At 35.6% G+C, this 27,981-nt stretch overlaps 1 protein-coding gene across 1 annotated transcript; it reads right to left on the reverse strand.

The window, feature by feature from the left end:
* Window positions 1-50: 50 nt before the first annotated feature.
* Window positions 51-27,708, reverse strand: LOC145690376 (uncharacterized). Its single transcript, XM_081765204.1, has 11 exons — window positions 27,473-27,708; window positions 17,729-17,928; window positions 14,670-14,760; window positions 13,120-13,238; window positions 11,848-11,984; window positions 10,922-10,988; window positions 7,745-7,910; window positions 7,043-7,233; window positions 5,224-5,389; window positions 2,665-2,804; window positions 51-386 (listed from the first exon to the last, which is right to left on the reverse strand). Exons 1-11 carry the CDS (start codon window positions 27,549-27,551, stop codon window positions 51-53), a joined length of 1,692 nt encoding a protein of 563 aa, XP_081621330.1. The 5' UTR covers window positions 27,552-27,708.
* Window positions 27,709-27,981: the final 273 nt, after the last annotated feature.

The raw sequence follows: 27,981 nt of genomic DNA on the forward strand, positions 1-27,981 counted from the left end.
AAAACTATTTTACAAACTAAATGATTAACGGAAAACAACCTTTCCCGCCATTACACCTTTGATATTTCAGAGATAAGCGTGTTCACTGAAGGAAAATTCTTGTCGCAGTCATTTTCAATTTTGTACATATGTTTCTGCACAAATGTCCACACCTGTTCCGATTCCTTCGGATATTCTGCATCCAGTACTTGAAACGACTTGAATGTGCTATCGATTGCTTTCAGTGGAGTTTCAACTCTGTAGAGATTATCCTCAATACTCACGTAGAAGGCTTGAGGTTCATCTATTTTTGAAGCGACAACGACGGGCATGGGCTGCACACTACATCCAAAGCGCTGCATCTTTAGATGATGCCTTTCTAACTCTGTTTGAAGATCGGACGCTTCCTGTAAGTCATGTACACAGAATTATTATCACGTTACACACCTATTAACACGTTATCAAATTCCAAAAACTACAAATACACGTATAATTAAAATGAGCTTGTATTTTAAATACGAGGTGCACCAATAATATATATAGCAATCCAATTAAACTGGTACCAACTGTTTTCAGGCATTCTTCTATACTAGAAATGTAATGTAATGAGGTCATAATTGACGCGAGTCACTTCTACGCGATATGAAATGTCTTGAAAACTAATATAGGTTAATATGACAGTATTTCGAATGTATTATTATACCCCTTGAGTTGTACATTTTTAATACCGTTCATTGTGTTTGTATTATCCGATGCAATTAAGAAAAGTTCTGGAAAAATTAAGTAAAGTTCCTTAGAGGAATCTACCTTTTAGTATAAGGTTTGAGAATAATCACAAAGAAAACAATCTGAATTATTGCACTTATAAACTTGACAGTAGTTACGTGAATAGATAACTGCGACATCAATAAAATTGTCCTAAGCTTACACTTAATGGTTTACATTTACAGTAATAAATATTTCAATTAAATGTGGCAAACTTGGAATCACATCCAGACATAAAGTAAGCACGGATATTTTAAAGATAAAATAAATTTAGATCCTGTACGTCAATGACCGCAATTCTTGACGTTACAAATCTCCAGGAAGAAGAAAGAAAAACCTTTGCGGAAATTTGAAAAGCAAGGATGCTACAATATCAATGAATTAGTTTTTAAAATAATGATCGCGAAAAGGTTGGTGCCGTTCCCCTACGTGCTGTTTAGTATTTTTATAAGATTGATATTACACACATATCATTACCTCGAGTATAAACACTTCTTACTTATTTATGCCATAAAATGAAGAAAGGAGTGCTATCATAGTTCCAATATTTGAAGGGTTGAATGAAGAACATTTTTAAAGACACTGGGAAAAAGCTGTTTTGAGCCAAGTAAACATTTTATCCATGACCATAAACATATTTAACCTCTACTTATGTTTCAGAAAGTTTACATAGCATTCACCGAAAGTTTTACAGCATTTTTACGTTTACTATTGTTATTGGAATATAGGGTTTCATCACGGGAACTTCATAAGGCATAAACCTACAGTGGAACCGAAAATACGAATAACATCCTAAAATCCCCTCCCCCTTCCTCCCGGGAAATCGAACGCAGTCGCCCAACAAAGGAGATAAGTGTACTAGCAACGAAGGAGTAACTTTTAGGTCGGCTTTAAGTTCGACACGTTTGAGGGATGTCGTCCCTCGGAGAGCACACAATCCGAGAGAGGGGAAGCAAGAAAGGAATGGATGGGGAAGGAAGCGGTCTGGGACCTGTGTGTTAGGTACCATCCCGGCATTTTTAGCATCATTCACTGTGTTTATATTAAAAAAAAAAAACTCACTCAACCCAGGAAATAACACTCAGGATGATTGGCCTGAAAAAGCTGTTACACTTCTTTGATCGAGTGATCCCACCGGGAATCGAACCCAGAACCGCTCGCACCAAAGGCGAGGGCGTTAGCGACTAATAAATATTGTGTTTTCCTATTTTATGCATATTCCTTTCTATCTACACAACTTAGGTTCACGATATCTTCGTAAGATACAAATCGCGTCACATACACCGATACATGCTTTACTAATTGCATGAAGAAGAGTCATGTATATTGCAAAATATGGTTGATAGCTCACTCCACCAAGGGCGTGCTGTCCCGAGGGGGCCTTTTCTTAAACTTTTTTGTTTCCATGTACCACCAATATGATCCTCTTGATATGGTATGGTAATCATATCAATTGAGTGCACATCAAAGATGGAGCGGGTCAGTGGCTATGGATCACGTGGGGATAATTTTGAGTATACTTTAGTGGATCTTGGGTTACATTTACATGTTCCACTGTTACGTATGACTACCCTAACCCAACAATAACAACTGACTCATTGTAGTCCTCAATATAACACATTCCACTTTGATACACTCTCGACATATTCGGTCAGTAGGTCGAAGTAGATCAGTAGATCATGGTGACACGTGGTGAGTCAGAGTGGATCGTGGTTTGATGAAAATGGTGTTTGCTTACACAATATTTTTGTTTGAGCATAGCAGTTTTTCCAGAAAAGCTGATTGTTTTTGTTTGTTTGTTTGTTCGATAAGGTTTCGTGCAATGTTCTCCATTCTCCAATCACTAATTAAATGTTAATGACATATTTCGTGGTAATCAAGTGTAGATATTAATACATTATATTACATAATGGTACATACTCTGACATGAAAAAGGAATCCTTGCTGTGCCTCGTATTTGGAAGGTTTCCATAATCCACCTCCGTCTTTCCTTTTGATACACGTGGTCACAGATGGGAAATATCTTCCAAGAAGTATTAATATTACGACTGTTCTGGCATCTGGAAAAGAATGAAATATCAAGAACATTTGTAGGTAATTAATTTACGCTTATATAGCGAGGTCCGGAAGTGGGCGTACCTCTTAATTGGTGTTTTCTGACGGTTTTTGGTTTTACCTACATTTGTTTGGTAACACTGCTTGGCATTGTCTGGCAACATTGCTATCCATTTGTTTTCTGCTTGGTAACAGTTATCAGATCAGTTCCTGGCCGCTGGATTGGAAGAGGTTGTGCATCCAGCTCTTTGCCAGGCCTCCAAGAAGTCCCGATCTGACGATATCAGACAATGCTCCCTGGGCTTTCATGAAGCAACACGTAAGAAACACTCGATATCACACAACGCAGGAATTACGAGCAGCTGTGGAACACGCCTTCATCCTCGTTGACTCCGGAGTATCTCCGCAAAACATCTGCCAGAACTTTGTGCAGAATTCAGTTGTGTTATGACATGGATGGTGATCATACCTTTGTTTACGACTCTTACGACTTTAAGGTAGCTGTGTACAGACATTCTACCATAACTAACACTATACTGTTGAAACTAAAGGGGGGTACGCCCACTTTTGGACCACTTTATACTAATTTATTTGAATGTAAGTGCTAACTTTCTGACTGCATTCATTCTCATACCTGCCGAGGTTTGCTCTGTGATACGCAATGAATACTGTATATTACTTTAAGTCAATAATCAAAGAAAAAAGGAAATTACGTTTTGTAAGCAATGGACAGCAATCTGAAAAAAAAAAACACACAAAAAGTATCATCTTTTGTAACTACACCCAGATTCGGCAAAGGGATAATGCGATGTTTCTTATATGCAAATATTGGGTCCAAATAATGGGGAAAACTAATCTTAATACGATACTTATCTATCGCCTATAAGTACGTGTATAAAAGCTGTACATGAAGTATATTATTTCAAGAACCAAAGGTTAAAGTCAACGTATGTATTTCTCTTTGGGAAGTTGCAACAGATACGGATAAAAAGAGAGAAATTGAACAGCTTAATGAATCAAAATAGACAATTAACAACAAGTTAAAGACTATACGCTGCGGAAAAGTTCTTTCGTCACAAATTCTAAACATTAGTTTCATTCATTGCTACAAAAGGGATTTCATATCTGCTTATTAACCCTACTGAATCTATCTTCTTCATATACTGTTATTCAAGTAATTACTGATTTCAGGGATGTAAACTGGTCACTGAACTCAGTATTTCAGACTCTTTGGGAGATTAAACGAAAAATGTTCAATTACTACACAGCAGTTGAAATATTTCTCGTGATCTGAGCTCAATAATGAAACAAAAGAATAACAGAGCTTTTTTAAGTGCTCGATATGTTGTCGATTTACAATTATCATTTATTTTTCTTCTAGATTTTGATTTATTCTGCTCGGACTTACGACTAAAAGGAGACAAGGGAAAATTGCCGGAGCACCTGTAATTGATCTTTTCTTTGCTTACGGGAGTAGGCTGAACAGTGTTGCGTTTTAATAATTATAGTGAACAATACTTAATGAAATAATAAACAATGTGTACACCATTTCTCCACAGTCAAAACTTACTTCCATGCACTTCGATAAATTTTATTATAATTAGCAATTTTTAAAAAAGGGGGCAGGAAGGACTCGTAAACCTTATTCGCCTTCTGTGCAGATGGTATGGTAAAAATCAATACTGGATAATGAAAGTGTAAGTGTAAAGGCTAATATGGAACAGAGAAACAAAAGAGAACTTCTTCAGAAGGGAATTGGGAGGGGAGGGGATGAGAGTACAATGCTGTGACACTTAAAATGCGTCTTGATTTGTATACTTCAACAAACTTTTCTTATTAGATTACGCAATTTCTAGTTTCTTACTCCGATTATTCAAAGTATTCAAATGTTCTCGGAGGGAGTGACCGCCCCTCCCTTTAATCCGCCCGTGGTGTCATTCGTTTGGCTTTTCGCTACTAATTCAAAATGCTTTCCGAAACAAGTTGTCTTCTTGTGACAGCAGGGGGTGGAAGAAACAAACAAACCGTGAAAGGAAGAAAGAAGTGGTTTTGGGCTCTTCCAGTCCAGACCATTCTAACCACTGAGAAGTGAGAATCACAACGTGATTTTTCTGGTAAGAGCGTCCTTTTTAAAGCAGCTAACAAGCAAACAGATGGTCAGCCCTCTTCCCTCTGCAGCATACTTTTTATTCTCTGTTGCCAAACTTACTGAAGAATATATTGCAATTAATCTAACGCATGTAACGTAAATTGGAGACCGTGGTTGGATTTATATGGGTCTTGTCTATTTGTATTAAAAATTTCAAGTCATTACCTACAATACTTTGTTAGAAATTACCATATTAAAATTTACATGTTTTCAAATGGGAAGTTAGAAACATAAGCGAAGAGGTAGAAGATCCCCTTAATAAGAAAAATAATTACCTTCCCTGATGTTCTCCTGCAGCAAAAGTTCTACTAATGTGGCTCCGTCATTTGTTGTTTGTTTGGTCGTGGTAAGTATATGCTGAATCTTCTTTAAGTCTGCATTCCACGTTGAAAAAAATGTTATATCTTTCCCAGGATATAACTGGCCAAAATCAATGTCGATCTGAAAAGTAAAAGAAATTGTTGTCACATATACCTAACGCTGTTTGATGATATAATGTTCTATGCTTTCTTCTCTTTATACAAAAGTTTGGTAGTATAGTTTTCTTTGAAGTTCATTAAATAATCTTTGTTTCAACAGAGCGTTTTTAATCAAGTTATGAACATCAATGGCATTCACCCCACTATAGTATCCATTTTCAGAAAATACTATGTCTGATTGAAAAAGAAATCCCAAAGTAGGCATGTAAAAAACAATTACTTAGAGTGGAACTGATAAAATACACGCAAATATAAAACAAACTTCCAAGCGCTTTCGCATTTATGGAGTCGTCATACAGGGACGCAAAGACGAAAGTGGAATAAGAAATAGAGAAAGACACAAGGACCGCACCTATACCAACAGTGATTTCTCCACAAGGTTCTCTACTTTCTCGTATGAGTACTTGACAGCAGTCACGTGATCACATGACCACCATAGCACCTAGCAGAAATATGGCAAAATGAAATGAAATCTTTGAGTTTTACGTCTCACGGTTACGCCGGTTAGGCTAAAGGAGACGGTGATGATGAGAGATGAATGAAATGGTGGAATGAAGAAAGTGGGAGAACCCGAGAAAACCCACGAGCACGGTGTTTCTACACCACAAAGTCCACACGGCGGGAGCAGGGTTTGAACCCGGGACCCCAAGCACCGGAGGTGAACGCTCTACCACTGAGCCACCGCGCCCCCCCCCCAGAAATATGGCGTAACTCGTCTTACTCTGTATCTTTCTTCTTCCACTTTCGTCTTTCTCTTCCTGCCTAACAAAGCCATAAAAGGTGAAAGCTCTTACAAGCTTTTTTTTCTTTCTTAAATCTTTGCGCGCATGTACTGCACGTGTATTTTATCTAATTTCTGGTAACTGTTTTATACATTGGTTGGTTTTTAATTACACAAAAACGCGTCTTTAACGTAAGCTTACATAATTCTGAACCTTCTGCCGCTGATGCTGGTATATTTGTAAATTAAAATAAACTATTAAATGTTTTCATAGGAACATTATCAACAAGAGTGAGGATGTGGGGCTGATCGGGGAGCGGGCTGGGTAGCGTAGAGGTTAACTTATTGGCATTGTACGTCGAAGACAAAAGATCTATTTTCGGCCCACTCGCACTTTTTCACTCTGATTTTTCATTATTTCTGAATCTATACAGGTTTTGGTGTACTGAAAATCCGGTTGATTTTCTCAGAATTACTAAACGTTCTACCTGCTACAAGATGCACCATCTCGTCCATCAGCTTACTCACAGGAAAAAATTAGAACCGAAAAACTCCGAAACATAGTGCAAGACAGGGTACAACTTCATACACCGAAAAACATTTATAAACTCTCTCGCCTCATGCTAGGTGCTTTTTTTGCAAAGAAAAACTGCCGTGTTCGCAATTTATATATAGCATCAACATAAGACCCTTATGTTCATGATTTTTTTTTTAACTCATTAAATTTTGTTACTCGTTTTTTTTTTTTTTTTTCATTTTCCTTTAAGTACAGTTCGTTCTGTGATACGGAATTACACTTCTATAAAATAATATAAAGGTATTTTCTTTCTTCGGTTACATTCATAAAATAATAATAGAAAGATGTAAACTTCTTAGCAATATCACTACACTTACAAGTGTGTATCCAAGAGGCTGTTTTAAAGCAGGAAATTCCTTGAAGTAGGAGCTGATATCCTTCTTTGACTGAATGTAATTTGCTCTCCGATTTAATGTCGTTTGTTTCCACAGATCACACACTTTCTCCCATGGCTCTATATTATTTCTCAACCACGTGAGAGCTTCCTCGGCAAATTCATCAGTGGACTCTGAAAATAAAGGACACCATCTACATAATTCAGTGTGTAAGAAACGTACATACTCAGTATACGTAAATACATATGTATTAATTTCTAGGACAGAAGTACAAGAAATAATATTTCAATAAACATGTGAAACAGACAGTATTATACTTCTGAACACAATTGTCCTATGAGGTGTTCGGAACATGTATTTACAAAACGTCCCGTTAATATATGAAAGCAGTGATAGAGTTTTACACACAGATGAACAGCAGATATACTGATTGCACAAATTCACGGAAATTTGTTGATTTATAATGAAGGTAGTGCCCTTGAACTGTGAATCTGTTGATTGACCATAATACGTGAATATGTGTAACCATGTAAAAAATCGGCACGCATCTCTTTTAGGAAGTTTTGTACCCTTGTCTGAATATAAGATAGCATAAAACACTATGCATCGTGATTTACTGATAAAATTATAATACAGAATTTATGAACATGAAAGCAAATAAATGAAAAAGAACTATGAACGTACCATCTAAATCGACTTCGGTAGAAGTTGTAGCTGCACACCGGTTTCTCAAAGGCAAAACACCACTTTGCCGCAAATACCTTCTTGTGTTGCAATATCTGTCCCAAAGTTTCCCTCTTGCCAAAACCTTCTTCCCTTGAGCAACTTTATAGGGGACGTAGTAAGTATGCTATTTGAAAAACAAATCACTGTTATAATATACAGTCCTGATATCCTATTGCACAACACAAAATTACAATTAAACTATATTATTTCCACAGAGAAACAAAATACATGGAAACCTGTTTAAAACGAAACTTATATAAACCGGAAATTTGCCGAAGATGAATAGTTTTTAGTCCCGGCAACTCTGTCTGATTTGCCATATGGTAAAGATTTTTCTCTTAACTGATTGCCAGCTCGAAACGTAGGGGCACTGTAGTCTGTCTGTCTCTGCGTTGGCGTTACTACTGAACTTCTGTTTTCAATAGTTAAGATCTTTCGGCCGTGAACAAGAATGGAGATAATGTTTCTGTTATTTAAGTTACCTGTTTCCTGTTTTTGTTGATACACACATAAGCACTTTTCTACTGTCAAAACTTTCTTTATAAATTAAAGACTTACTGCTTGCTACTCCGTCATTACACATGCATTTTCAAGAATTCGGTCATTTTTGAAAAAAAAAATGGTAGAAATTTAGACCAGTTGTTGAAAATTTCCATTGTTTCTGCTGCAGAAAATGTGGTTTCGGTGTGGCGTGTTTGTGTGCCCAGTGTTGTGTACAAATACGGCAAAAACAAATGTTATTGTTACTTTGGAGGACACAATACGATTATTGAAGAGAGAAAAAGAGACAATGTTTGTAAAATATAAAGTTCATTTCAAATGTTGCAAACGCAAATTTCCAACACTGAAACCCAGAAAATGAAAACAATCCTTAAAAGGCGGTGAAAATGTAAAGAGGAATGTGAGAGGAAATACATAATAAAATAATACATACTTGTAGTTTCTACTTTAAGCGTCTGTCTTATTCAAATAAGTTCACTTTGTAAATTGAGTTTATGTTGTAAATACATTTTTGTGTTAATTAATCTTTCACCTCAACCATTTTAACCTAGGTATAGTACTACGAGATTATTTTTACCAGCAGTTATTGTTACAGAACTTAACTTTTCGAATTTGCACACAACGGAAAATTATTTTGTTCCTTGACGTTCCGTCTTATACAAGTTTCACTGTATATATATGCTGTAAATTAGACATATTGGAATTTCTTTTTTTTTTTTTTTCTGGATTCCTTTAGTACTTCAATAAAATGAGCATTGAAAAATGTATTCTGATAAGTTATGGAAAACGTTCACTTGTAAGTTAAATTGTAAATTTCTCCTTGTTCTGAAGACAATGATAAAATAAATATTAATACAATTAAGTCTAATTTTCAATGGGTGTTCAGAAACTATACCGGCGAAATCGGAAGATGATAGTTAATATAATTCTAAGCAAAAAAGCTTCTACACATATCCGATTCTCAGCGGCCTGACACCTACAGGTTGGTAACAATTCTGTACATTTTTCCAAAACAAAAATGTATTACTCATCCTGTATTTTTTCTAAAGGTCATCTATGATGCATTTGAATGGTGACAGAATGGCCTTTCCAAGGGTATATGGCACGTGACGATAGTTGCGTTGGAAGGAGCCTCATGAAGCTAATTTTCAGAACAAAATATCTTTCTTCCAAGAGCTTCAAGAAACACGGTTGCCAACACTGTCGCCAAATAGGAACGACAAAAAATTACGCATCAACTTCAATTTTTATGCTGAATAATGTCGCAAATTATATATATATATATATATATATATATATATATATATATATATATATAGGATGGTGCATTTAAAATTTGCCACCCCTATATCTTCGAAACGACTGCGAATATGAGAAAACGCTAAAACACGTCCATCATTATTTTAAGGGGCTTGAATTTTCAGCTATAAAAGATCCCCCTAAACACCCCATATAGCGGTATCTAGAGTCAACTTGAAAATTTTAAATAGCAAAGGGGGTCGAGTGATATATCGTTGGAAAGGTCTCGACAAGAGAAATATTTTACCTAGAGTTTCAAGTCCCTATGTTGACTCCATCTAAAATGGCTCGGGTTCACATTCTTTCCAACGATATATCACTCGACCCTCTTTGCTATTTAAAAATTTGAAGCTGACCCCATGTACCCCCATATGGGGGTACCTGGAGTGGACCGTTTATAGCTCAAGATTCAAGCTCCTTAAAATAGTGATGGACATGTTTTTGTGTTTTCTCATATTTACAGTCGTTTCGAAGATACACTGGGTGCCAACGGACTTTATGGACACAAAATGGGAACCCCCGCCATTTAGGATAGGGTCAACATTGGGACTTGAAACTTTTGGCAAAATATTTCTCTTGTCTAGACCTTTCCAACGATGTATCACTCGACCCCCTTTGCCATTTAAAATTTTCAAGTTGACCCACGTACCTCAATAGGGGGGTACCTGGGGTGGACTTTTTATAGCTCAAAATTCAAGCCCCTTAAAATAATGATAGACGTGTTTTTGCCTTTTCTCATATTCGCAGTCGTTTCAAAGATATAGAGGGTGGCAAATTTTAAATGCACCACCCTGTATATATATATATATATATATATATATATATATATATATATATATATATATATATATATATATATATATATATATACTACAGTATCAGAAAGAAAAATAAAATTGTCCTTATACAATCGAACTACTTTTATTAAAATGAAGAAAGTTTTTTTCTTCCTCCACAACTTCCCTTCCAACTCCACTATCGTCATATATACATCAGTGGAAAGGTACTTCCATTGCCGTTCAAATACGCCATGCGTCATCTCTTTAAAGTACATACAGGATGAGTAATAAAATTTTGTCCTGAACAAATTTGTATAAAATATTTACCAACCTGTAACTATCAGACCGTTGAAAATTGAACATATTCTTATGGGATCATTTTTGCTTAGAAGTACATCAGCTATTATCTCCAAAAGTTGTCAGTATGGTTTCCGAACAATCTTCAAAGAATCATAAAATACTCCAAGACTTTTAAATTTTTTCCAGTGAACGCAAAGAAAAACGAAAAATTAGCAATATACAAGAATTCCCTCACCTAACTGAATTTAACACAAACCTTGTTTTCAGACGGAAACAATCGTACAATCGCCTCACTTATTGAAATGAATGACTGTCTACTGATCCTGTAAGACAGAAAATGAAATTTCACAAACCAATTCCTATAGAAGCTTGAATAAATATTAAGAGACGACGCTCCATTGGGGAGGAAAAAAAAAACACTTGTTTATAAATTTTAAACTGACACACAATCATAGTATTCGTCTTGCGAATAAAATCAGAAAAACACACTGCTGAACAAGACTGTACTTTTAATATAAAAATATATTTACACGTGACGTTTCGATCTTCTAGCCAAGATCCTCATCAGAGTGTACGTCTGATGAGGATCTTGGCTAGAAGATCGAAACGTCACGTGTAAATATGTTTTTATATTAAAAGTACAGTCTTGTTCAGCAGTGTGTTTTTCTGTTTCTTATAAATTTTGTAACACTGGCACTAAAGAAAGAAGTGAATGTTTAGTTTCATTAAGTCAGGCAAATAAATGAACTATAATATTTAATACAACTCAACGTGTTCCAAGTTACTGCAAACAGTTATTAATCAATCCAAAGGGTGCTATGCAGTCATCAGAACACTTTCAAATTCCAACTGATCCATATTGTTGTGTACCACAATGAGCAACTAACGAATTAATGTGTTTGAACTTTTGCTTTGATAATTTCAATGCATTTTGAGACCAAATTAATCCTAAAAACACAACTACAAACATACTTGTAATATAGATCATAAGTGAAAAATACTGTCACGGTGATAAACGCAATCAATACCGTCGAATATGTGCCATGTGAAAACGAGATTCTACTCGGAATTCTTAGTGAAGACGATAAATGTATAGGACAGCAATTACTTAATATTTAAGACTATTGCATTTACATTATCTTTAACATACGATACCACAAAATTTAACGAAACGATCTGTACCTTTTATCTGCGCCAATATATCGAACGATGACATCTGTTAATAAACTGCGAGCTCTGCTATTAAGATGTCCCAAATTCTTGTGCGTAGATAATACTTCTTTTCCTTGCAGTGAACTATTCAGAATCTTCTGCAAGTCCTAGAACAAGGTACTTGTGATCATAGAATTTGAAATAAAACAAAACTTAAACAACAAAAGCAAAACTATAAAATAATTTGATATCACTTATGTTAAGATCACATAAACGTGAATACGTATAACCAGACGTATTTTATTTCAAAAATTTACAAAAAGAAACTCTTGTTTTCTACGAAAAACAAAAACGAGCATGAGCATGTATGTGTAAAAGTACACATATGTCCCAAATTTCGTCGAAATGGGTGCAGTATTTTTTTTTTATTTTTTATTTATTTTTTTTTTTTTTGATATCTGGTGATTACCTGAAAAAGAATTTCATTTTCAACGCATCACAACTTTGACAATTTTTCACATGGAAATTTTATTTTGATGTCACTTGCAATCTTTTCTACCAGAAAACAAATGTTTTAAATTTCATTCATATCTGTTTCGTAGTTGTCGTAAACGAACAACGCCGAAATGCCATTTTTTGTATTCTAGAAGCGTAAGCACTAGTCGATCTACTTTTTAAAGCCTTGCTTGCAAAGCGACCGTCCTGCCTGATAACGTAGAGTTGGTTTTTAGTTTAGCGTCCCTTTCAGCAGCGAGGCTATATGAGACGTGGACCTACTGATTAACGTGGAATCCGAACCACATGAGCTCCCGCTGGAAATCGAACCCGGGTCCCCCACGCCATGCCTGATAACGTACACGTAGAAGAGTTTAATAACAGTCCAAGAGCCGATTTGAATGAATGTGGTATCAAATGAGTACATTAAATAAGGTTATAAAGAATATGAGTTATGTTTACATTGAGTTCGTCCTACCAAACACATGCTCACTCTTGCGGTCATAAAAGATGTGTGACTAACTGATTATTACGATCTGGAAAATTAAACTTTAAATCTAGTAACGGTTACACAAGCTATACCAACATACTTATATATACGTAAATCTTCTATGGAAATACGAAGAATAGGTAGTCTCTTTGAGGATAAACGGACACTTACAATCAGTTTTATTTGTCCATTTCATCTGTGAAGAACAATTCAAGTGAAAATATATCTTTGGATGTGAATTTTCATCAATTTCATGGGCTCTTTACGTGAAATACAAGGTAATTTTACACCAGGAACAATGTGTTGTGAAAACTTACGAATTCCTCTTTTGCTGCACTTTCCTTCACTTGGGGGTCTTCCATCAACGGGCTATTTTTGCAGATATCTACATCTGTGGATGTATCTCTTGATCCTGCCGAACCACATACTACATCAACTGGAATACACAATAAATAAATAAATAAAATAATGCTGTAAGAATTCTATATTAACCTATCCTTATTCTCTCTGTCAAATAAATTAATTGAAGTACCTTCATTACACGTAAAAGCAATCATCCTAAGCAAACAGAAATGCATGCTGGCGTTAGGACTTCACACTTTGACATATTTTCTTTTACAAATCAAAACCAGGAGTGGACCGTATATACCCATGTAACGGCTGCGCTTAAGTAATACTTGCACCCACGCTTTAAAAGTGAATTGAAATAAAAGTGGCCTGCTCGGACTGCCATTCTGATGGAGGTTTTCCTTAGTCGTACCACGATAATGGAAGCAAGAACTGAAATATTTCCAGGTCACTACACCTCTGTCCCAGTCAGAGGGCCATAAATAAAATTCAAGGGAACTCACATAATGTCTACATCCGAAAAACGATAATTTTCTCTACTGGAATATATAATTAAAAGTTTAAAATCATAAAATATGAATACGCAACTTACCACTGTCCTAATTGCTAATATATATTATAGTAGTGTAATATTTCAAGAGCTTTTCGACTGGCATGTTCACGCGAATCTTCGGTATATTAATAACATGTTATAAAATGCGAGAGATGTTCAACTCAAGGTAAGAAATAAGAAGTAAGGAAGAAATTAACAATATTTATATATTCATTTGAAGACACAATTGAACTCACTTGTGAATGCTCATCGCATCACTGTGTCTTACACCATTTTTTTAACAATTTGAAGAAAAGTATCTCAGCAACCTGATGCTCTGATCATGGAATCTGTTTAAAGAAAGAAAAATAGTATATATTGTTTCTTTTCTTCCTTTTTTCTTAAAAAAAATTCAGTTAAAAGTCACTTGCATTTTATAATAAGTTTCTCATATGCGGGAGGACGGTAGGAAAGTTCTCGAAATAAGGGCTATTTCAATTTATACGAGCGACTGGGACACTTACCCTTTAATTATCTTACCTATTTATTAACAACATTCCAAATACAGCCGAAAGGCATTTCACATTGAAACAAATAACAACAAAGGAAGGAAAGGAGCTTCGAAGTCGGCGAGGCGGGTCATATATTCAAGGTACCATCCAGACATATGCCTAATGAAACTAAGAAAAACCCTGGAAAACAATTGTTACGATGGCCTGCCTCAGGATTCCAACCAGGGACCTCTGCATACGCTAACCACTCACACACGCTCGCTCGGTTAACTACGAACTGCAATAGCACACAAAATGCTTATCTTTAACTATTACCATTTTTCCATGCTCATTTTTCATTTTCATGCAATAAAACAGATAAATATTAATCCGAAAATAAATGTTTAAACATGTTTTCTAGCGGTGTTAGTTGGATGTGTCTAATTAAAAATACTTTTCTACGTAAGTCATTGAGATTGAATTACAATCTACTCACAAGGTTCCTCGTAACAATACAATGTGCTTCCATTTGCATTGCTTATCCTATCTCCACCACCAACACTAGGGAAAAAGGAAATAGTTGTCACCTGGAATAAAAGTTTATTATTAGCTTCATTAAATACAATGATTAAAAAACATAAATGCATATAATTACATAGCGCAACTGCGTACGCGCGTAATTTCCCTTAAAGTGTTAACAACTGTTGATTGCCGTTACTTTTATTTTTTATCTTATGACAACGCACAGATTCAACAACTTCAAGATGCCTTTTCTTGAACGTGTGCTGATCATAACCAGTTTCATGTCAATTTTATTAATGCATTTTAGTTCAGTTTGTGGCATTTCATGTTAAGTGAACCAATGGTTCCCACTCCACCATCTATAATTTGTTTAAACTTTTGCTCCAATGTTACCTGACACAAAAATGAACATTAGTCTTTTGTAGTCCGGCTATCTCAAAATAACCCTTGTAACAGCAACAATAAGTACTTTTTTTTTAAGTGCTTGTCATTGTTCACTGAAAGGTCTAACAAACTTCAAAACTTGCTACCTGAGAGAGAGAGTTAGTCATCAATTCCCATGGATGCGCAGAATTTGTACATAAAATTCACAAAGTTTGCTTAAAACAAAGTGTGTGTGTGTGTGCAAGTGTAATGAGTGACAACGGTGTGTGAAGTCAATTTAGTAGACTGATACTTGAAATAAATAAAAATGGTAGATGTACTATAGAATAAAGAAAACCTCAAATCTGAAGCAGAGATTATTTTAGGGGCATGCGTTCTTATAAAAAGGAAAAGTACAAGATGTGAAAAATGAATGCTCTTCGTATCTCAAAATGGTTATGTTGCCAAACTTGCACCAAATTGGAACCATAACCAATGGAAAGAATACGTTTTCATATAATTAGAAACACATTTTTACGTAGATAACTTTCTTGGTTTCTGGATGGTGGAAAAATAGCTATTAGGTCATTTCACACTGAATTCACTACCGACAGAATTTGCATACCATGTCGATGCAAGTAGTAATATTTGTAACAAAGTCGTAGGAAAGAAGAGAAGAGATGGGGATAAAGAATGGATGGAGAGAATGATGAAAAGGGGATAGAGGAATACAATACATTTTAGTAACATCATGCTAAACTTACATTGAAGCCCTCCTCGCCTGTTAGTGAATAGAGTGCGTGAATAATTCACGCAGTCCCGGGTTCAATTATCAGTGGAAGAGCAACGAACACATTACAGTGTTTCTGATTTCACTTTAAAATGTAGTTTCACGTCTAATATAGCGTCAATGCTAAAATGGGACATTTAACTACAATTAACTAAGTAACTTACACTAAGGCCAAATCTATGTCTTTCAACTTAGTAAAAAGGAACATTTGACTATTTTGATTGCTGTTACATTAAGTACCCAAAATCACGATCTGCAATACAACATCGAGCATGAAAATTGATATGATCACCGCACCTTGAAAAAACTGGCTGTATTAACTTGTTCAATCTTTGCGTTATTGTAAAAATGAAAGTAAACTAACTAGAAACTTGATAGGTATTCCATATTTTCCAATATTATCTAACCAAATAAAAATTATTCTCAGAAGGTATTTCATCGACGCTTCCGATATTCTTTCAGAAAACATAATATATTTCTCAGAGGATTGACCCTCTGAAACAATCTGGTATCTATCAAGTCGAATGCAGTTAAGGACAGAGATATACCTTGGTGAAACAGAGATATATTTATTAAGACTAGAAGAACCTGTTAGAGAATCAAATCAAACCGTCATTTCGGGACTTTCGCTACATTTAGGGCTCTCAATATGATATTCGTACTCGTAAGTTCTTGTATCTCTTTCATTTACCAAACTTACAATTAAGTTTACATTTACATTTTTCGGCTATCTTTAAATACATGTAAAACTGCTGCACTGTGCGCTATAATTTAAGTATTAAATTGCAAACATTATTACATGGATAATTATTATATTTTTAAACATTGTCTCTTTTACGGATTTTTTTCCTGGAATCATCTGAAATGGATTACAATTTAACGTTTCGTTCAGAACATTAATTTACTGCCGTTGAAGAAAGTATGTGCATCCGATTTCTTGGTTTAAGTTCAGCGTCTCGTTCAGTAGCGAGGCTATATGAGACGTGTACCTACAGCTTAATGTCGGATCGGAACATGAGCTTCCGCCGGGAATCAAACCCGGGTCTATCGCGCCAAAGGCGCGTCACTAACCACACAAGCACTGAAGACCTCGTATGTGCACTCGAGTTTGAAAAAACTAGGAGGGTAACAAAGAAAAGATTTAAATCATTAGTTTCCTTGTTTTGTTCTGAGTTAGTAATAGTATGACTGGGTTTGGAAAAAGCTTGCTAATATTTTTTACGAGTGAATTAAACGTACAAAATTGTTTTCATTTTTTTCTTTCTTTTGCGAAGCATCAACTTTTACACTTACACATTGACACGGACTAATCCTTACAAAATGCAAGTACCATAAGTAACTGAACGCAAAAGACAAATTTTAAAACATTAAAGTGTAATAATTAAAATTACATCTTTCTGACAGTTTCGGTATATTTCTGACACCATCTTCAGAGAGGGAATAGAATGGGAAAATAGTGGTAGGCTTTTCTCATTCTATTCCTCTATTTGAGGATGGTGTCAGAAGTACATTGAAACTGTTACCAAGATATTTTAATTTGGGTTAATTTGAGTTTAACGTCCCGTTCAGCAGCGAGGCTATATGAGAAGTGGACCTACTGATTAACGAGGAATCCGAACCTCATGAGCTCCCGCCGGGAATCGAACCCCGGTCTCCCACGCCAAAGGCGCGTATATTTTAATTTGGGCACTGTAAGGTGTTTATATTTACAAGTAAAACAGTTTGCTGAAAAAAATAGTGAGTATTATACCCAACACTTTCTCTACCGATTAAAATCGTAATACGGTTGAAAATACACCTATGAATACGGTATTACAGGTACAATGATAACAAAGTACGATTATATTTGAGAAAAATAATAAGATATCAGTTATTTCTACCTCGCTATCACTAAAGGTACTGCCTTCTGAGCTGTGTGACAGGAAAGACACAGGGGATGAAGAAGTAGGAGATTTCATCTTCTGTTCCTTGTACAATTTATATTTTGATATAAATTTCATTCGTGGTCCAACTTTAGGAATTAATTCCTTTATTGCATCCACAGTTAAATTTTCGAATGCCTCATCATCGATTTCTTCCTCTGAAATAATAACAAATGTTTGTTCAATGAAATACACAGATTGCACAAAGCTCCTATTTAACGAACAATATAAAGATTATGTCGGAATCTAAGGTACACGATGCTGGGTGAACATAAATTTTGAGCTCCTTTCGGGAATCGAATCCGTCACTCCTCACACCACAAGCGCTAGGCAAAACAAACTGGATGTGAAGAAGCTCTAAGGAAATAAAGAAATATGAATAAAACTTCCCTGAAATAAGAAAAAATTGAATCCTGCAACTCTTCATTCTTTCAATTTAATTTTATAAAACGACATGATAAAATTAGGCAGATTATACAAATATGTTCAACTTTTTGTCACGTCTTAGCTATTTTCTTCAATGTCATTCAAACCGGTTAGCATCTTAAAATATAGGTCCTGAGCGACATCTTTCCCATATTCCTATCTTTCAGTTGTGGGTCAGCTTCTTTAAGCCAAATGGCTCTTTAAAAAAAAAAACTATTCGGAAATACAGCTTAGTGATTGCATGTACAAAAAGTATTTATCCTACTTGGAAGTTGGGATACAAATAACTGAAGGTCTGTCCTGAAGAGGCAAAGTAGAACTAAGGAGGTACTGTTCTGTGCCTTTTCTCTTGATATTATTTCTTCATTTGTTTGGTCTTTCGGAAAAATCTTACTTTTGATGACTTCAATATGTGAATGGAATGAAGGATCTGTCAATGCTAATGAGGAAAGCATAATTACTATTGCAAAAATATCTTTAATTGAGTAAACAGGAATGAAGTATAAACATCTAGCTTCATGTACCGCAGTTATGCCCTGTATGTTGATGGAGAAGAATCAACAAAGAAACAGCTGCTAAATTAAGAAAACCAAAGACAGGTCTTTTGTAATGGAACACCAAATCTTGGGAGTTACAGTTATTGTGATCTCAGAAATAAGCTGAGAAGAGGTAGAACATGCTTTAAAGAAAATGAAGACAGGGAAAGCAACTACAAGCTAAAACATGGGTGCTTAGGACCAGAAGTTGTCCTACCGCATACTATGGGATCTAATGAAAACAGTTTACAGACAAGAGAAAAATGCCAAGTCAGTGGAGAGAGAGAGAGAGAGAGAGAGAGAGAGAGAGAGAGAGAGAGAGTAGTACTGTATCTATATACAAAGAGAAGGAAGATGTACAAAATTGTGAAAATTACCGAGGAATCAAGCTGATGCCACATACAATAAACCAGGGTTTGCCCAAGTGGGCCCAGCCCGAAAAAACCCGGTGGGTTTTTTCGGGTTGGACCCACCTGAAAAAACCCACCTGGGTTTTTGAGCTTTTTGTTAATATATTATTGATACAACCAAGGTGATCACATTTTATCAGATTTTGGACTTTCCATGGGCGAATTGAATGCTTTCCCGTTAAGGTATACAACATTCAACATAAGACCTTTATAAAGTTCTGAATGCACTGAATGAATAAAAAAAAGCCTTATCTTAGCTTGAGATAGTTAAGTAACAAATTAATGTATGGATTATGCGTATAGCCTGTTTGAAGGGAAAAAAATGCAATTTTATATTTTAGAAAATACTTTCCGTGAATAGTGTGCTAGTGAAACGTTGTCCCTCATACGTTTGACGCGTTTAAAGCCATAGATGCCGGTACTACCAGTAAACATCTAGTGCATTAGTAAAACTATTAGTATTATTTATGCCTTACCTTTGATGGTAACACAAGTATTCTTCAATAAAATTTAGTTTTCCAACAACAACAGTTTAGTACAGTTATTTGTAGGTACTTTTCAAATAAGCATTCTGTAGAATCAACACCAACAAAAGCGTAAAAATTCGTCAAATTTAAGAAACTCGATGCTCAGAGTTCCGAACTACGTACCGCTTACTATTTCAAGTGCTGAATTCGAACTTTCGTACTAGTGGAAGTTTCGATGTATAGTAAAGGGAGCTGCATTTTCGACGGAGGAGGAAAAAAAACACGTCCCGAAAGAAGTTCTCGGGAAATTCCCCCAATTGAACGCGCAAAGCATCGGAACTGAATACTTCAACAATAAAACTATTTATTTTATGCTGGAAGATATTTAATTTCATTTAAGACAATCTGAACACATCCTAACTATATATAAAACTACATGAGCTGACATAAATTATTGAGCACGTCCTGTAGGGCTACAATGATTAAACTTGTCATGATGGTAGCTTTCCGGGACTAACCGACAGAAAAATTGCCAAAAGTGAATATTTTTAATTTTTAGGGGGGTCTAAAGCGGGTATGAAAAATTTCCCCATGTTATTTAAATGGGCCTTTTTTAGACATATAATCTCATGTTTTAGGTACACCCTACTTAGAATTGGAATAAAAACTTGAAATTCGGTATGCTTATACGTTTTCTTAGCAGTACCTAAGTAAATCAGTAATCATGTAAAAATCCAACTTTAGAGTGGTTTTATAGGGAACTGAAAAATCTTTTCCATGTTATTTATATGGAACACCTTTTACATCCTCAAATTATTGAGCATTTCCTGTAGGGCTACAATGGTTAAATTTGACATCATTGTAGCTGTTCGGGACAAACCCACAGGAAAATTGCCAAAAGTGAATATTTTTTAATTTTGAGGGGGTCTAAAGATTGTATGACGAATTTCCCCATGTTATTTAAATGGGCCTTTTTTTTAAACTTATAATCTCATGTTTTAGTACTTAGAATTGGAATAAAATCTTAAAATTCGGTATGCTTGTACATTTTCGTAAGCGTTACCTAAGTGAAACATCAGAAATAAAAATTTCCAACCGTAGAGTGGTTTTATGGGGAACTGGAAAATCTTTCCCATGTTATTTATATGGGACGTCTTCTATACCCCAAAATGTTTAGGCCCTTCTGGCATGATTAGAATGATGAAATTTGGCATGATTATAGCATTCCAGGACTAACGGACAGGAAAATAGCCAAAAGTGAATATTTTTAATATTTTTAAGGGTCTAAAAGATGATGAAGAAATTCCCTTGTTATTTAAATGGGCGTTTTCTTGGGATACAAAATTTTATCTTTAAAATAGTTGAAATAGGAAAAGTGTGGGTTCAAGAGATGCGAGGCTGTAGGCCGAGCAAAGACAGTGTGTGGGAGGCGATGCCCCCGGGTGGGCAGATTCAGGAAATATGAAAAGCAAGTTCACGACGAAAAGGGCGATAGATAAGAAATGCGAGGCCGTAGGCCGAGCAAACTCGGGGGTCTGGGGGTAGAGCCCCCAGCTAGCCAAAAGCTAGTTTATTTTATAAAATATGAATTATATCTTTCTTAATGGTCTTAAATTAATTTTCTGGAAAGATCCCTCTTACAACAAGTGCTCGGGAAATTCACGTAATTGAACTCACAAGCTATCGAAAGTGAACTTCAACAATAAAAACCATTTATTTTACGCTGTTAAATTAATATATTTGGTGTTCACATTTGGCAAACGTCACTGAGGCTTCTGGGAAGATTCAATCTGCATTTGTTCGTTCGTCTGCTTGTACCACACATACTACAGAGAATCACTTCCTGTCTTTTAAGTGTAAATTTTCAGAGTACAAGCACGAGACACACTAAATTTCCTGTATAGATTTTGGCGGCATGCCAACGTAAAATTTCAAAATGGTGACAATTTTTTTTTTTCAAAATAGCGGGTATGCACGCTACAAAGCGCAATTTTCGATCTTTTAAGTCGAAATTTTTAGAGTAGAAGCACGAGATGCTCTAAATTAGCTGTATATATTTTGGCGATGATCCAACGTAAAATTTCAAAATGGCGGCCATTTTTTTAAAGCAGTAGTGAATAGAAAATTGTTGCAAGTTGTGACAATGATAATCTTGAAATATAAATCATATTTTAACACTTTTACCCCAAAGACATCGAAATATTTTGATAAAACCCAAAAAAACCCAATAAAACCCGAAAATACCCGGAAAAAACCCATATGGGCCCAGGTGGGTTGGGCTTTTTCAGAAAAACCCGGGTTTTTTCAAACCCTGCAATAAACACTTGGACGATGAAGATTTAGAAAGAAAAACAACAGTTGAATCCATGCTACAGATGAGTACAACTGATACAATCAGTGGCGTCATTAGCTCTTAAATATTAGGGGGGGAGACACATGATATATCTCACATGTGCAAGTTATTTTCTAATTACATATTATGATTTTGTTTAATTTTATCGAAATAAATTAATGATATACCGTAACTCATGCAGTGCAAATAATAATAAAAAAAATAAATAAATAAAATACTGGCCAGCTGGTAACTTTATACACGACACAGAAAATTACGGGGGGGCATGTCCCCATCACGCTAACGACGCCCGTAGATGCAATCTTATTAAAGCAAACAATGGAAAAGCGTCAGGGAAAGCAATAAGGATGCAGTATTTACTGAATGGGCAAAGACGTAAGCCAGAGTACCAAGTCAGGAAGTTTGGAGGTATATGAAAGGAAAATGGAACTCCAGTAAAGTACAGGAAGATTGTTCAAGATCCGTATACAAGAGCTAGTGTCCCGGTAAGAAGCAGTGTAGAAATAATACATCTTACTGCGTTTAGAGTTGGACTGCACTATGGTTCGGAAGTGAAATCTCTATCTGGTAGCCCAAAACGCAACAGCCCAATACGAGCATAACCTAACCGTAACTACCCTACGCCAGAGGTCACAAAACTATCTGGATATGTAAGTCCCTCAATAATGAATAGGCACGAAACGAATATAATTAAAACGTAACTAACTCAAGGAAGCAGTCACAAAACTAGCTGTGTGTATTTTTGATTATTATCTATCAGAGTTGGTTGGTGTAAACCAAGATGGTTTAAATTTTTTTAAAATCCAATTGGTTTAAGCCAAAAATATAAAATAAATGGTTCACAGCCAGAGTGAACACAAATTATTAGTATCTTTATTCACTTCTAAGCAATTTAAATTAGGACGCTGTACTTCGGATGCAGTGAACTACTTGAATTAAAGTAACCTTCTGTAATCTGTATAATGTTTTGAAATTGTCCATTTATATCAATTATGAAATGAAATATTTAGTTTAACGTGCCACTTTTATACACCGAAGCTAAGAGAGACGGTGATGATGAGTAATGACTGAAATGGTGGAATGGAGAAAGTAGGAGGAAATGGGAGAACCCCGAAAAACCTACGCACACGGTGTTGTCCGACAGACGGCCCACTGGCGCGAGCTGGGATCGAACGAGGGACCCCACGCACCAGAGGTGAACGCTCTACCACTGAGCCACCGTGTCCCCTTATTTCAATTATAAGTCTGTAAAGTGATTTCACTTATGCAGTTGTCCTAAGGTGACGGAAAATATGCACAAGTATGCAAATCGGTTAAACATATTTCTATCACGTGTCCTAAGGTATAGTCTATAAACTCATCGCCTTCCTAATCAAGGGATCCCGAGTTCAAGTCCAGGTGAAGAACAATTTCTCTTGGATGTAAACCGAGTAGTGATTCAGGTCCAACCTTAAACTGTATTTCCCGTCCTTCATAAACTCACTGTTGAATAAGTATATATGGACCAGACATTTTCATTAATATGTAATCTCAACAAATAAAGTTTAAAGTGGAATAACGATGACCCCTACTATTTTTTTTTTAAAAAAAAGGAATAAAGTAATTTCAGGGTACTGGTGCTATTGAGCTCGATTTCAACTCCTTTAGAAAAAACAAAAATGAAATCTCTAAGTTTTACGTCCCACGGTTATGCCGGTTAGGCTAAAGGAGACGGTGATGATGAGAGATGAGTGAAATGGTGGAATGAAGAGTAGGAGGAAACGGGAGAACCCCGAGAAAACCCACGAGCACGGTGTTTGTCCACCACAAAGTCCACACGGCGCGAGCTGGGATCGAACCAGGGACCCCAAGCACCGGAGGTGAACGCTTTAGAAAAAAACGGTAACCCGGTCAAACTCGAAGGCAAATGTCAACTAGCTCTGTTTTCCTCGCAATCGATGACTTCCAATTCCAACATGTGCAGCAGCTGTGCGTGTTACTGAAGACTAGCCTTCGGCTAGCTGGAGGTCTCGCACCTTATAAACCCACAAGTATGCCAAAAGTCTAAGCATTTTGAGATGTAGAAGATATGATATTAAATAACTGTGAGTTTTCAGTTTTCTAAAATAAATAATATATAAATAAATAAAAATAAAAAAATTTAAAAAATCCCTCTATAACTAGATATTATGTTTGGTCAATAACTTGCATATCGCTATCAAAAGTTTGCAAGCATACCGAATTTCAAACTTTTGTTCCAATTTCAATTACCTAAAACATGAGATTTTATGTCCAAAACAAACATACATTTAAATAGCACCGGAAATCTTTCTTTTTATTTTAGAATTACCCTAAAAACTAAAAATATTTACTTTTGATATTTTTTGTGAGTTACTTCCAGAATGCTACAAACATGCCAAACTGCATCACTCTAACCTTCGGGCTACATCATTTAACTTAATAATTTTGGGCTGTAGAAGGTATCTCCATATAAATAACAAAGGAAGATTTTTCACTTTCCCAAACAACCTCACTGAACTAGGAAATGTATAGTTTTGGTGATTTACTTAGTAAATTTTATGAAAACCCTACATGAATACCGAATGTAAAGTTTTTACTCAAATACAATTTCCTAAGACTTTTTTTTTTAAAGTACACCGAAATAAGATGGGATTTTTACTCATTCTTCCTTTTCACCTACTAAAAAGAAAAAAAAATTCTGTATATTTTTCTCTGAAGGCTATATGTATGCCAAGTTTCAACTTTCCACGTCAACTGCCAGTTCCATTATTTTGTCAGTTAATGGCACGATGAAAAGTTTGAAACTTCCGGCTTTTATCCTAACTTAACGTACGCTCTAATGCAACGTGTGAACCAGATAATTGCTAAGGAGAAGTTCTAGAACACAGGTTCCCCATATAAATTAGCAAGGTTGGTTCCTTTCTGTACCAAAATTTAAATTTTATTTCACAGAATATTGCTAGCGAGCGTCAGCAAGTGAAAGCGGGTTAGAAGACCGCAGGATACGTTGTTTTCTGTTTTTATTACAGCTAAATGGGAAGTGGGACATGTGTTCTAGAACCTTGTAATTTCTATGACGTTTATATTTTCTTCTCGCTTATTACAAAGCTAAGGCATTACTGCCGCATCGCCGGACCAGTATTAGAATCGAAAAAAAGTACCAAAATGTACTGTATACGGATATATTTCGTTGGACTACATTAACTTACATTAGATTACCTCACATTAGGATAAGGGCATAAAAAACTACAGTGCAAAAACACAAACCAACTTGTGCTAGGTGGCCACTAAGTGCACGAATGCTATCTAACCGAGCCAAGGTAGGGCGGAGCTAGCGGACCAGCGCGGTAGTGTGCCCGAAGGGAGTCAGCGACGATGTGTACACGCGTAAGCGAGGGTACTGAAAACATCGGGTTTCCGCAATCATATACATTTCAATAGCACTTGCCATACTCCTCTTCGCGCCACTACATCATAACAACTATATCTCTCCGCGAAATGGTCCATCCGCCTCCACATACAGTGTCGCTTACAACATCAAAAATAACCAATTTCTTCATTTTTACTATTCCCCTTACATGACTTTCACTCATTCTTGCTCATAAACAAACAAACAAACAAACAAACAAACAAAAAATTAACTGACCCGGCAAATTTTCTAAAACTGTTCCGGTGATACACCAGTTAACCCCAAAGCTAAATAAGCTCCATTTCGTGGGAACAATCACATACAAAATTATTATGAATACTTGACTAATTTCAGTAAACTGTGAGATCAACTAAGCTTATATATTAGTTTCATTAGATCATGGTCCCTTGTACGAAGGTACTGAATGTTTAAACTTAGGTCAAGCTTCAGTACTGCTGAATGGGCTGACTGGTAAATAATTTGTGAACTACTGGTACATCATTTGAGGAATTAGTTGACCTCTGACCGAGTCTGATCGGGTTAGATCACTTCTTGAGGTCAAAACCGAGCACTCAATCCAATCAGCGCCCCACCTTTACTTAGTTTTAAATAGGGACTTTGTTTACTCCACTTTAATTTAACCTAAATATATTAAAAAAAATGAACTGGTTCAAACAAAATATCGGATTTAAAAAGAAAATGGTTTCTGCAAAACCTGTTATTTATGTGCTTTGAAGTTTGACATCACCATCATGAATTAAATTAAAAGTGCAAAGGTGGTGTCACTTAGTGTAACACAAAGAGAAAGGCCTTCTGTAATAATTTGAAAGCGACAGAAGCACACTTAAAAAGCATTAAATCGTAACCTATCGTGTTTTCTTTTTGCTACACATACCTAAACTAGCCTATATAACCATACTTTCGCTCGCTGTCGCTTGTTCAGCATTAATTAGTAAAAATTAAGGGTGAATTATTATTAAAATTCTTGATCCCATCTGTACTGTTTGTAGAAAGTAATAAGGGCACAAAGTATAACAATTAAGGGGTTAAATTCCAAAGTTGGACGTCCGTTTTCAGCAAAATTTTGAAACTTGCACGGAAGATACGTATAATTTGATCGTTTGTGTGCTTGATAATATATAAAGATAATACAACAACACTCTCTCTATTTGTTATATATAATTGGTTATAAACATGGGACTACTAAGCGAGCGAAGAGAACTACCTCGCGCAAGGTAACCGAATAGTTGCATTGTGGGAAAGTAACGAGCATTCATAATATCAATATTGCGGGTAATATACCGAATCGCTGTACGGGATGTGAACTGACAGTGTTGAATTTCGTGAAGCTCCCGTCGAAGGGTACTTCTATTATAGATCCTAACGTAACCTAACCTAACCTACACTTTCTCCCAACTCGCGAAATTGAAAAATTATACATTTTAATAGCTTTTACGCAATTTTGGTAGAAAAGTATCGGACGTCCAACTTCGGAATAAATGCCCAATTAAGTAAAACTCAACGTAGAAATATCAACATAGGACCACTATGATCCTCAAGCATCGAATCGTTCTGCAAAAGCTTAAGCCTCTTCCAAATAGTACGAACTCTCATATTAATAATAACCTTTCTCTCAACTTTTCACACAAACATCTTACAAGAAGTTAAATCATTATTATACCTTATATAATTTCATCTGTACATTTTCGGGCTTAAGTTTAGATTTGCCCCTCCAGTTTCCAACCTACGAAAATGCAGTTAAAACATTAAAAATTGTTAGGTTAGGTTAGATTAGGTTACCTGGTAAGACTTTAATTAGACTAGAACAGTGACTGAAACAGGTTCTAATATCGTAATTCCGAGTAAAAACGGGCTAGAAACTTTAAACTTACCCTCAATTGCGTGAACACATCGTGTCTCTATTTTGAAGTATTTTGATTTGGTGATAATAAAAATAATATTTTGGAAGCGTCATAAATGCTTAATAATACACTATTTCGTACAAGGGACTTTCGTTGCTTGTGCGCAATACAATTCAAATAAACATTTACAAATACATATCTTCAATTTACATATTGAAACTTACTGACTATCCACTTACCTTGAAATTTCATTATTAGGGTTTCTAAACCCCACTCTTTTAAGATATTTTCGTAATTCATATTAACTATAGAATCCATTATGGCGGCTACATGACAACTCGTAAAAGGCGGGATTTCGCATAGTTGCCATAACAAGAGTTTTATATTGTAATAGCCATTCTAACCATAATGCTATCGCTATTTTAGCAATACTAAATAATCTGGTTATATAAACAATATGCATGATATTATTAACCATACTAATATTAGCAATATTTTTTTCTTACCACAGCCATACTAAAAAAATAGGTGTTGTATAAATAACAAATCAGTATTTATACATCAACTATACTATAGTCAATATTAATTTACCAATTAGCAATACTCATCAACAATGCTTTTATTGTCAATTCAGCTATACCATTTTTTAGAGTGTATTCGATCGCTAAAGATTCGATTCGGCCCATTACTAGTTTGTTATTACCAGCTTGCTGAAGAGGAAGCCGAAATGACGTTTTCTTCACCAGCG

The sequence above is a fragment of the Thermobia domestica genome, chromosome 7, assembly GCF_964235325.1.
Source record: "Thermobia domestica chromosome 7, izTheDome1.hap1.1, whole genome shotgun sequence".
NCBI classification, from domain to species: domain Eukaryota; kingdom Metazoa; phylum Arthropoda; class Insecta; order Zygentoma; family Lepismatidae; genus Thermobia; species Thermobia domestica.

Coding starts and splice junctions, on each gene's coding strand:
- LOC145690376 (XM_081765204.1), bottom strand. CDS start 27,551: ATGGATTCTATAGTTAATATGAATTACGAAAATATCTTAAAAGAGTGG. Junction 11,985..13,119: donor GTGCAGCAAAAGAGGAATTC/GTAAGTTTTCAC, acceptor ACCTTGTTCTAG/GACTTGCAGAAGATTCTGAA. Junction 7,911..10,921: donor TGTTTCCGTCTGAAAACAAG/GTTTGTGTTAAA, acceptor TTTTTCAAATAG/CATACTTACTACGTCCCCTA.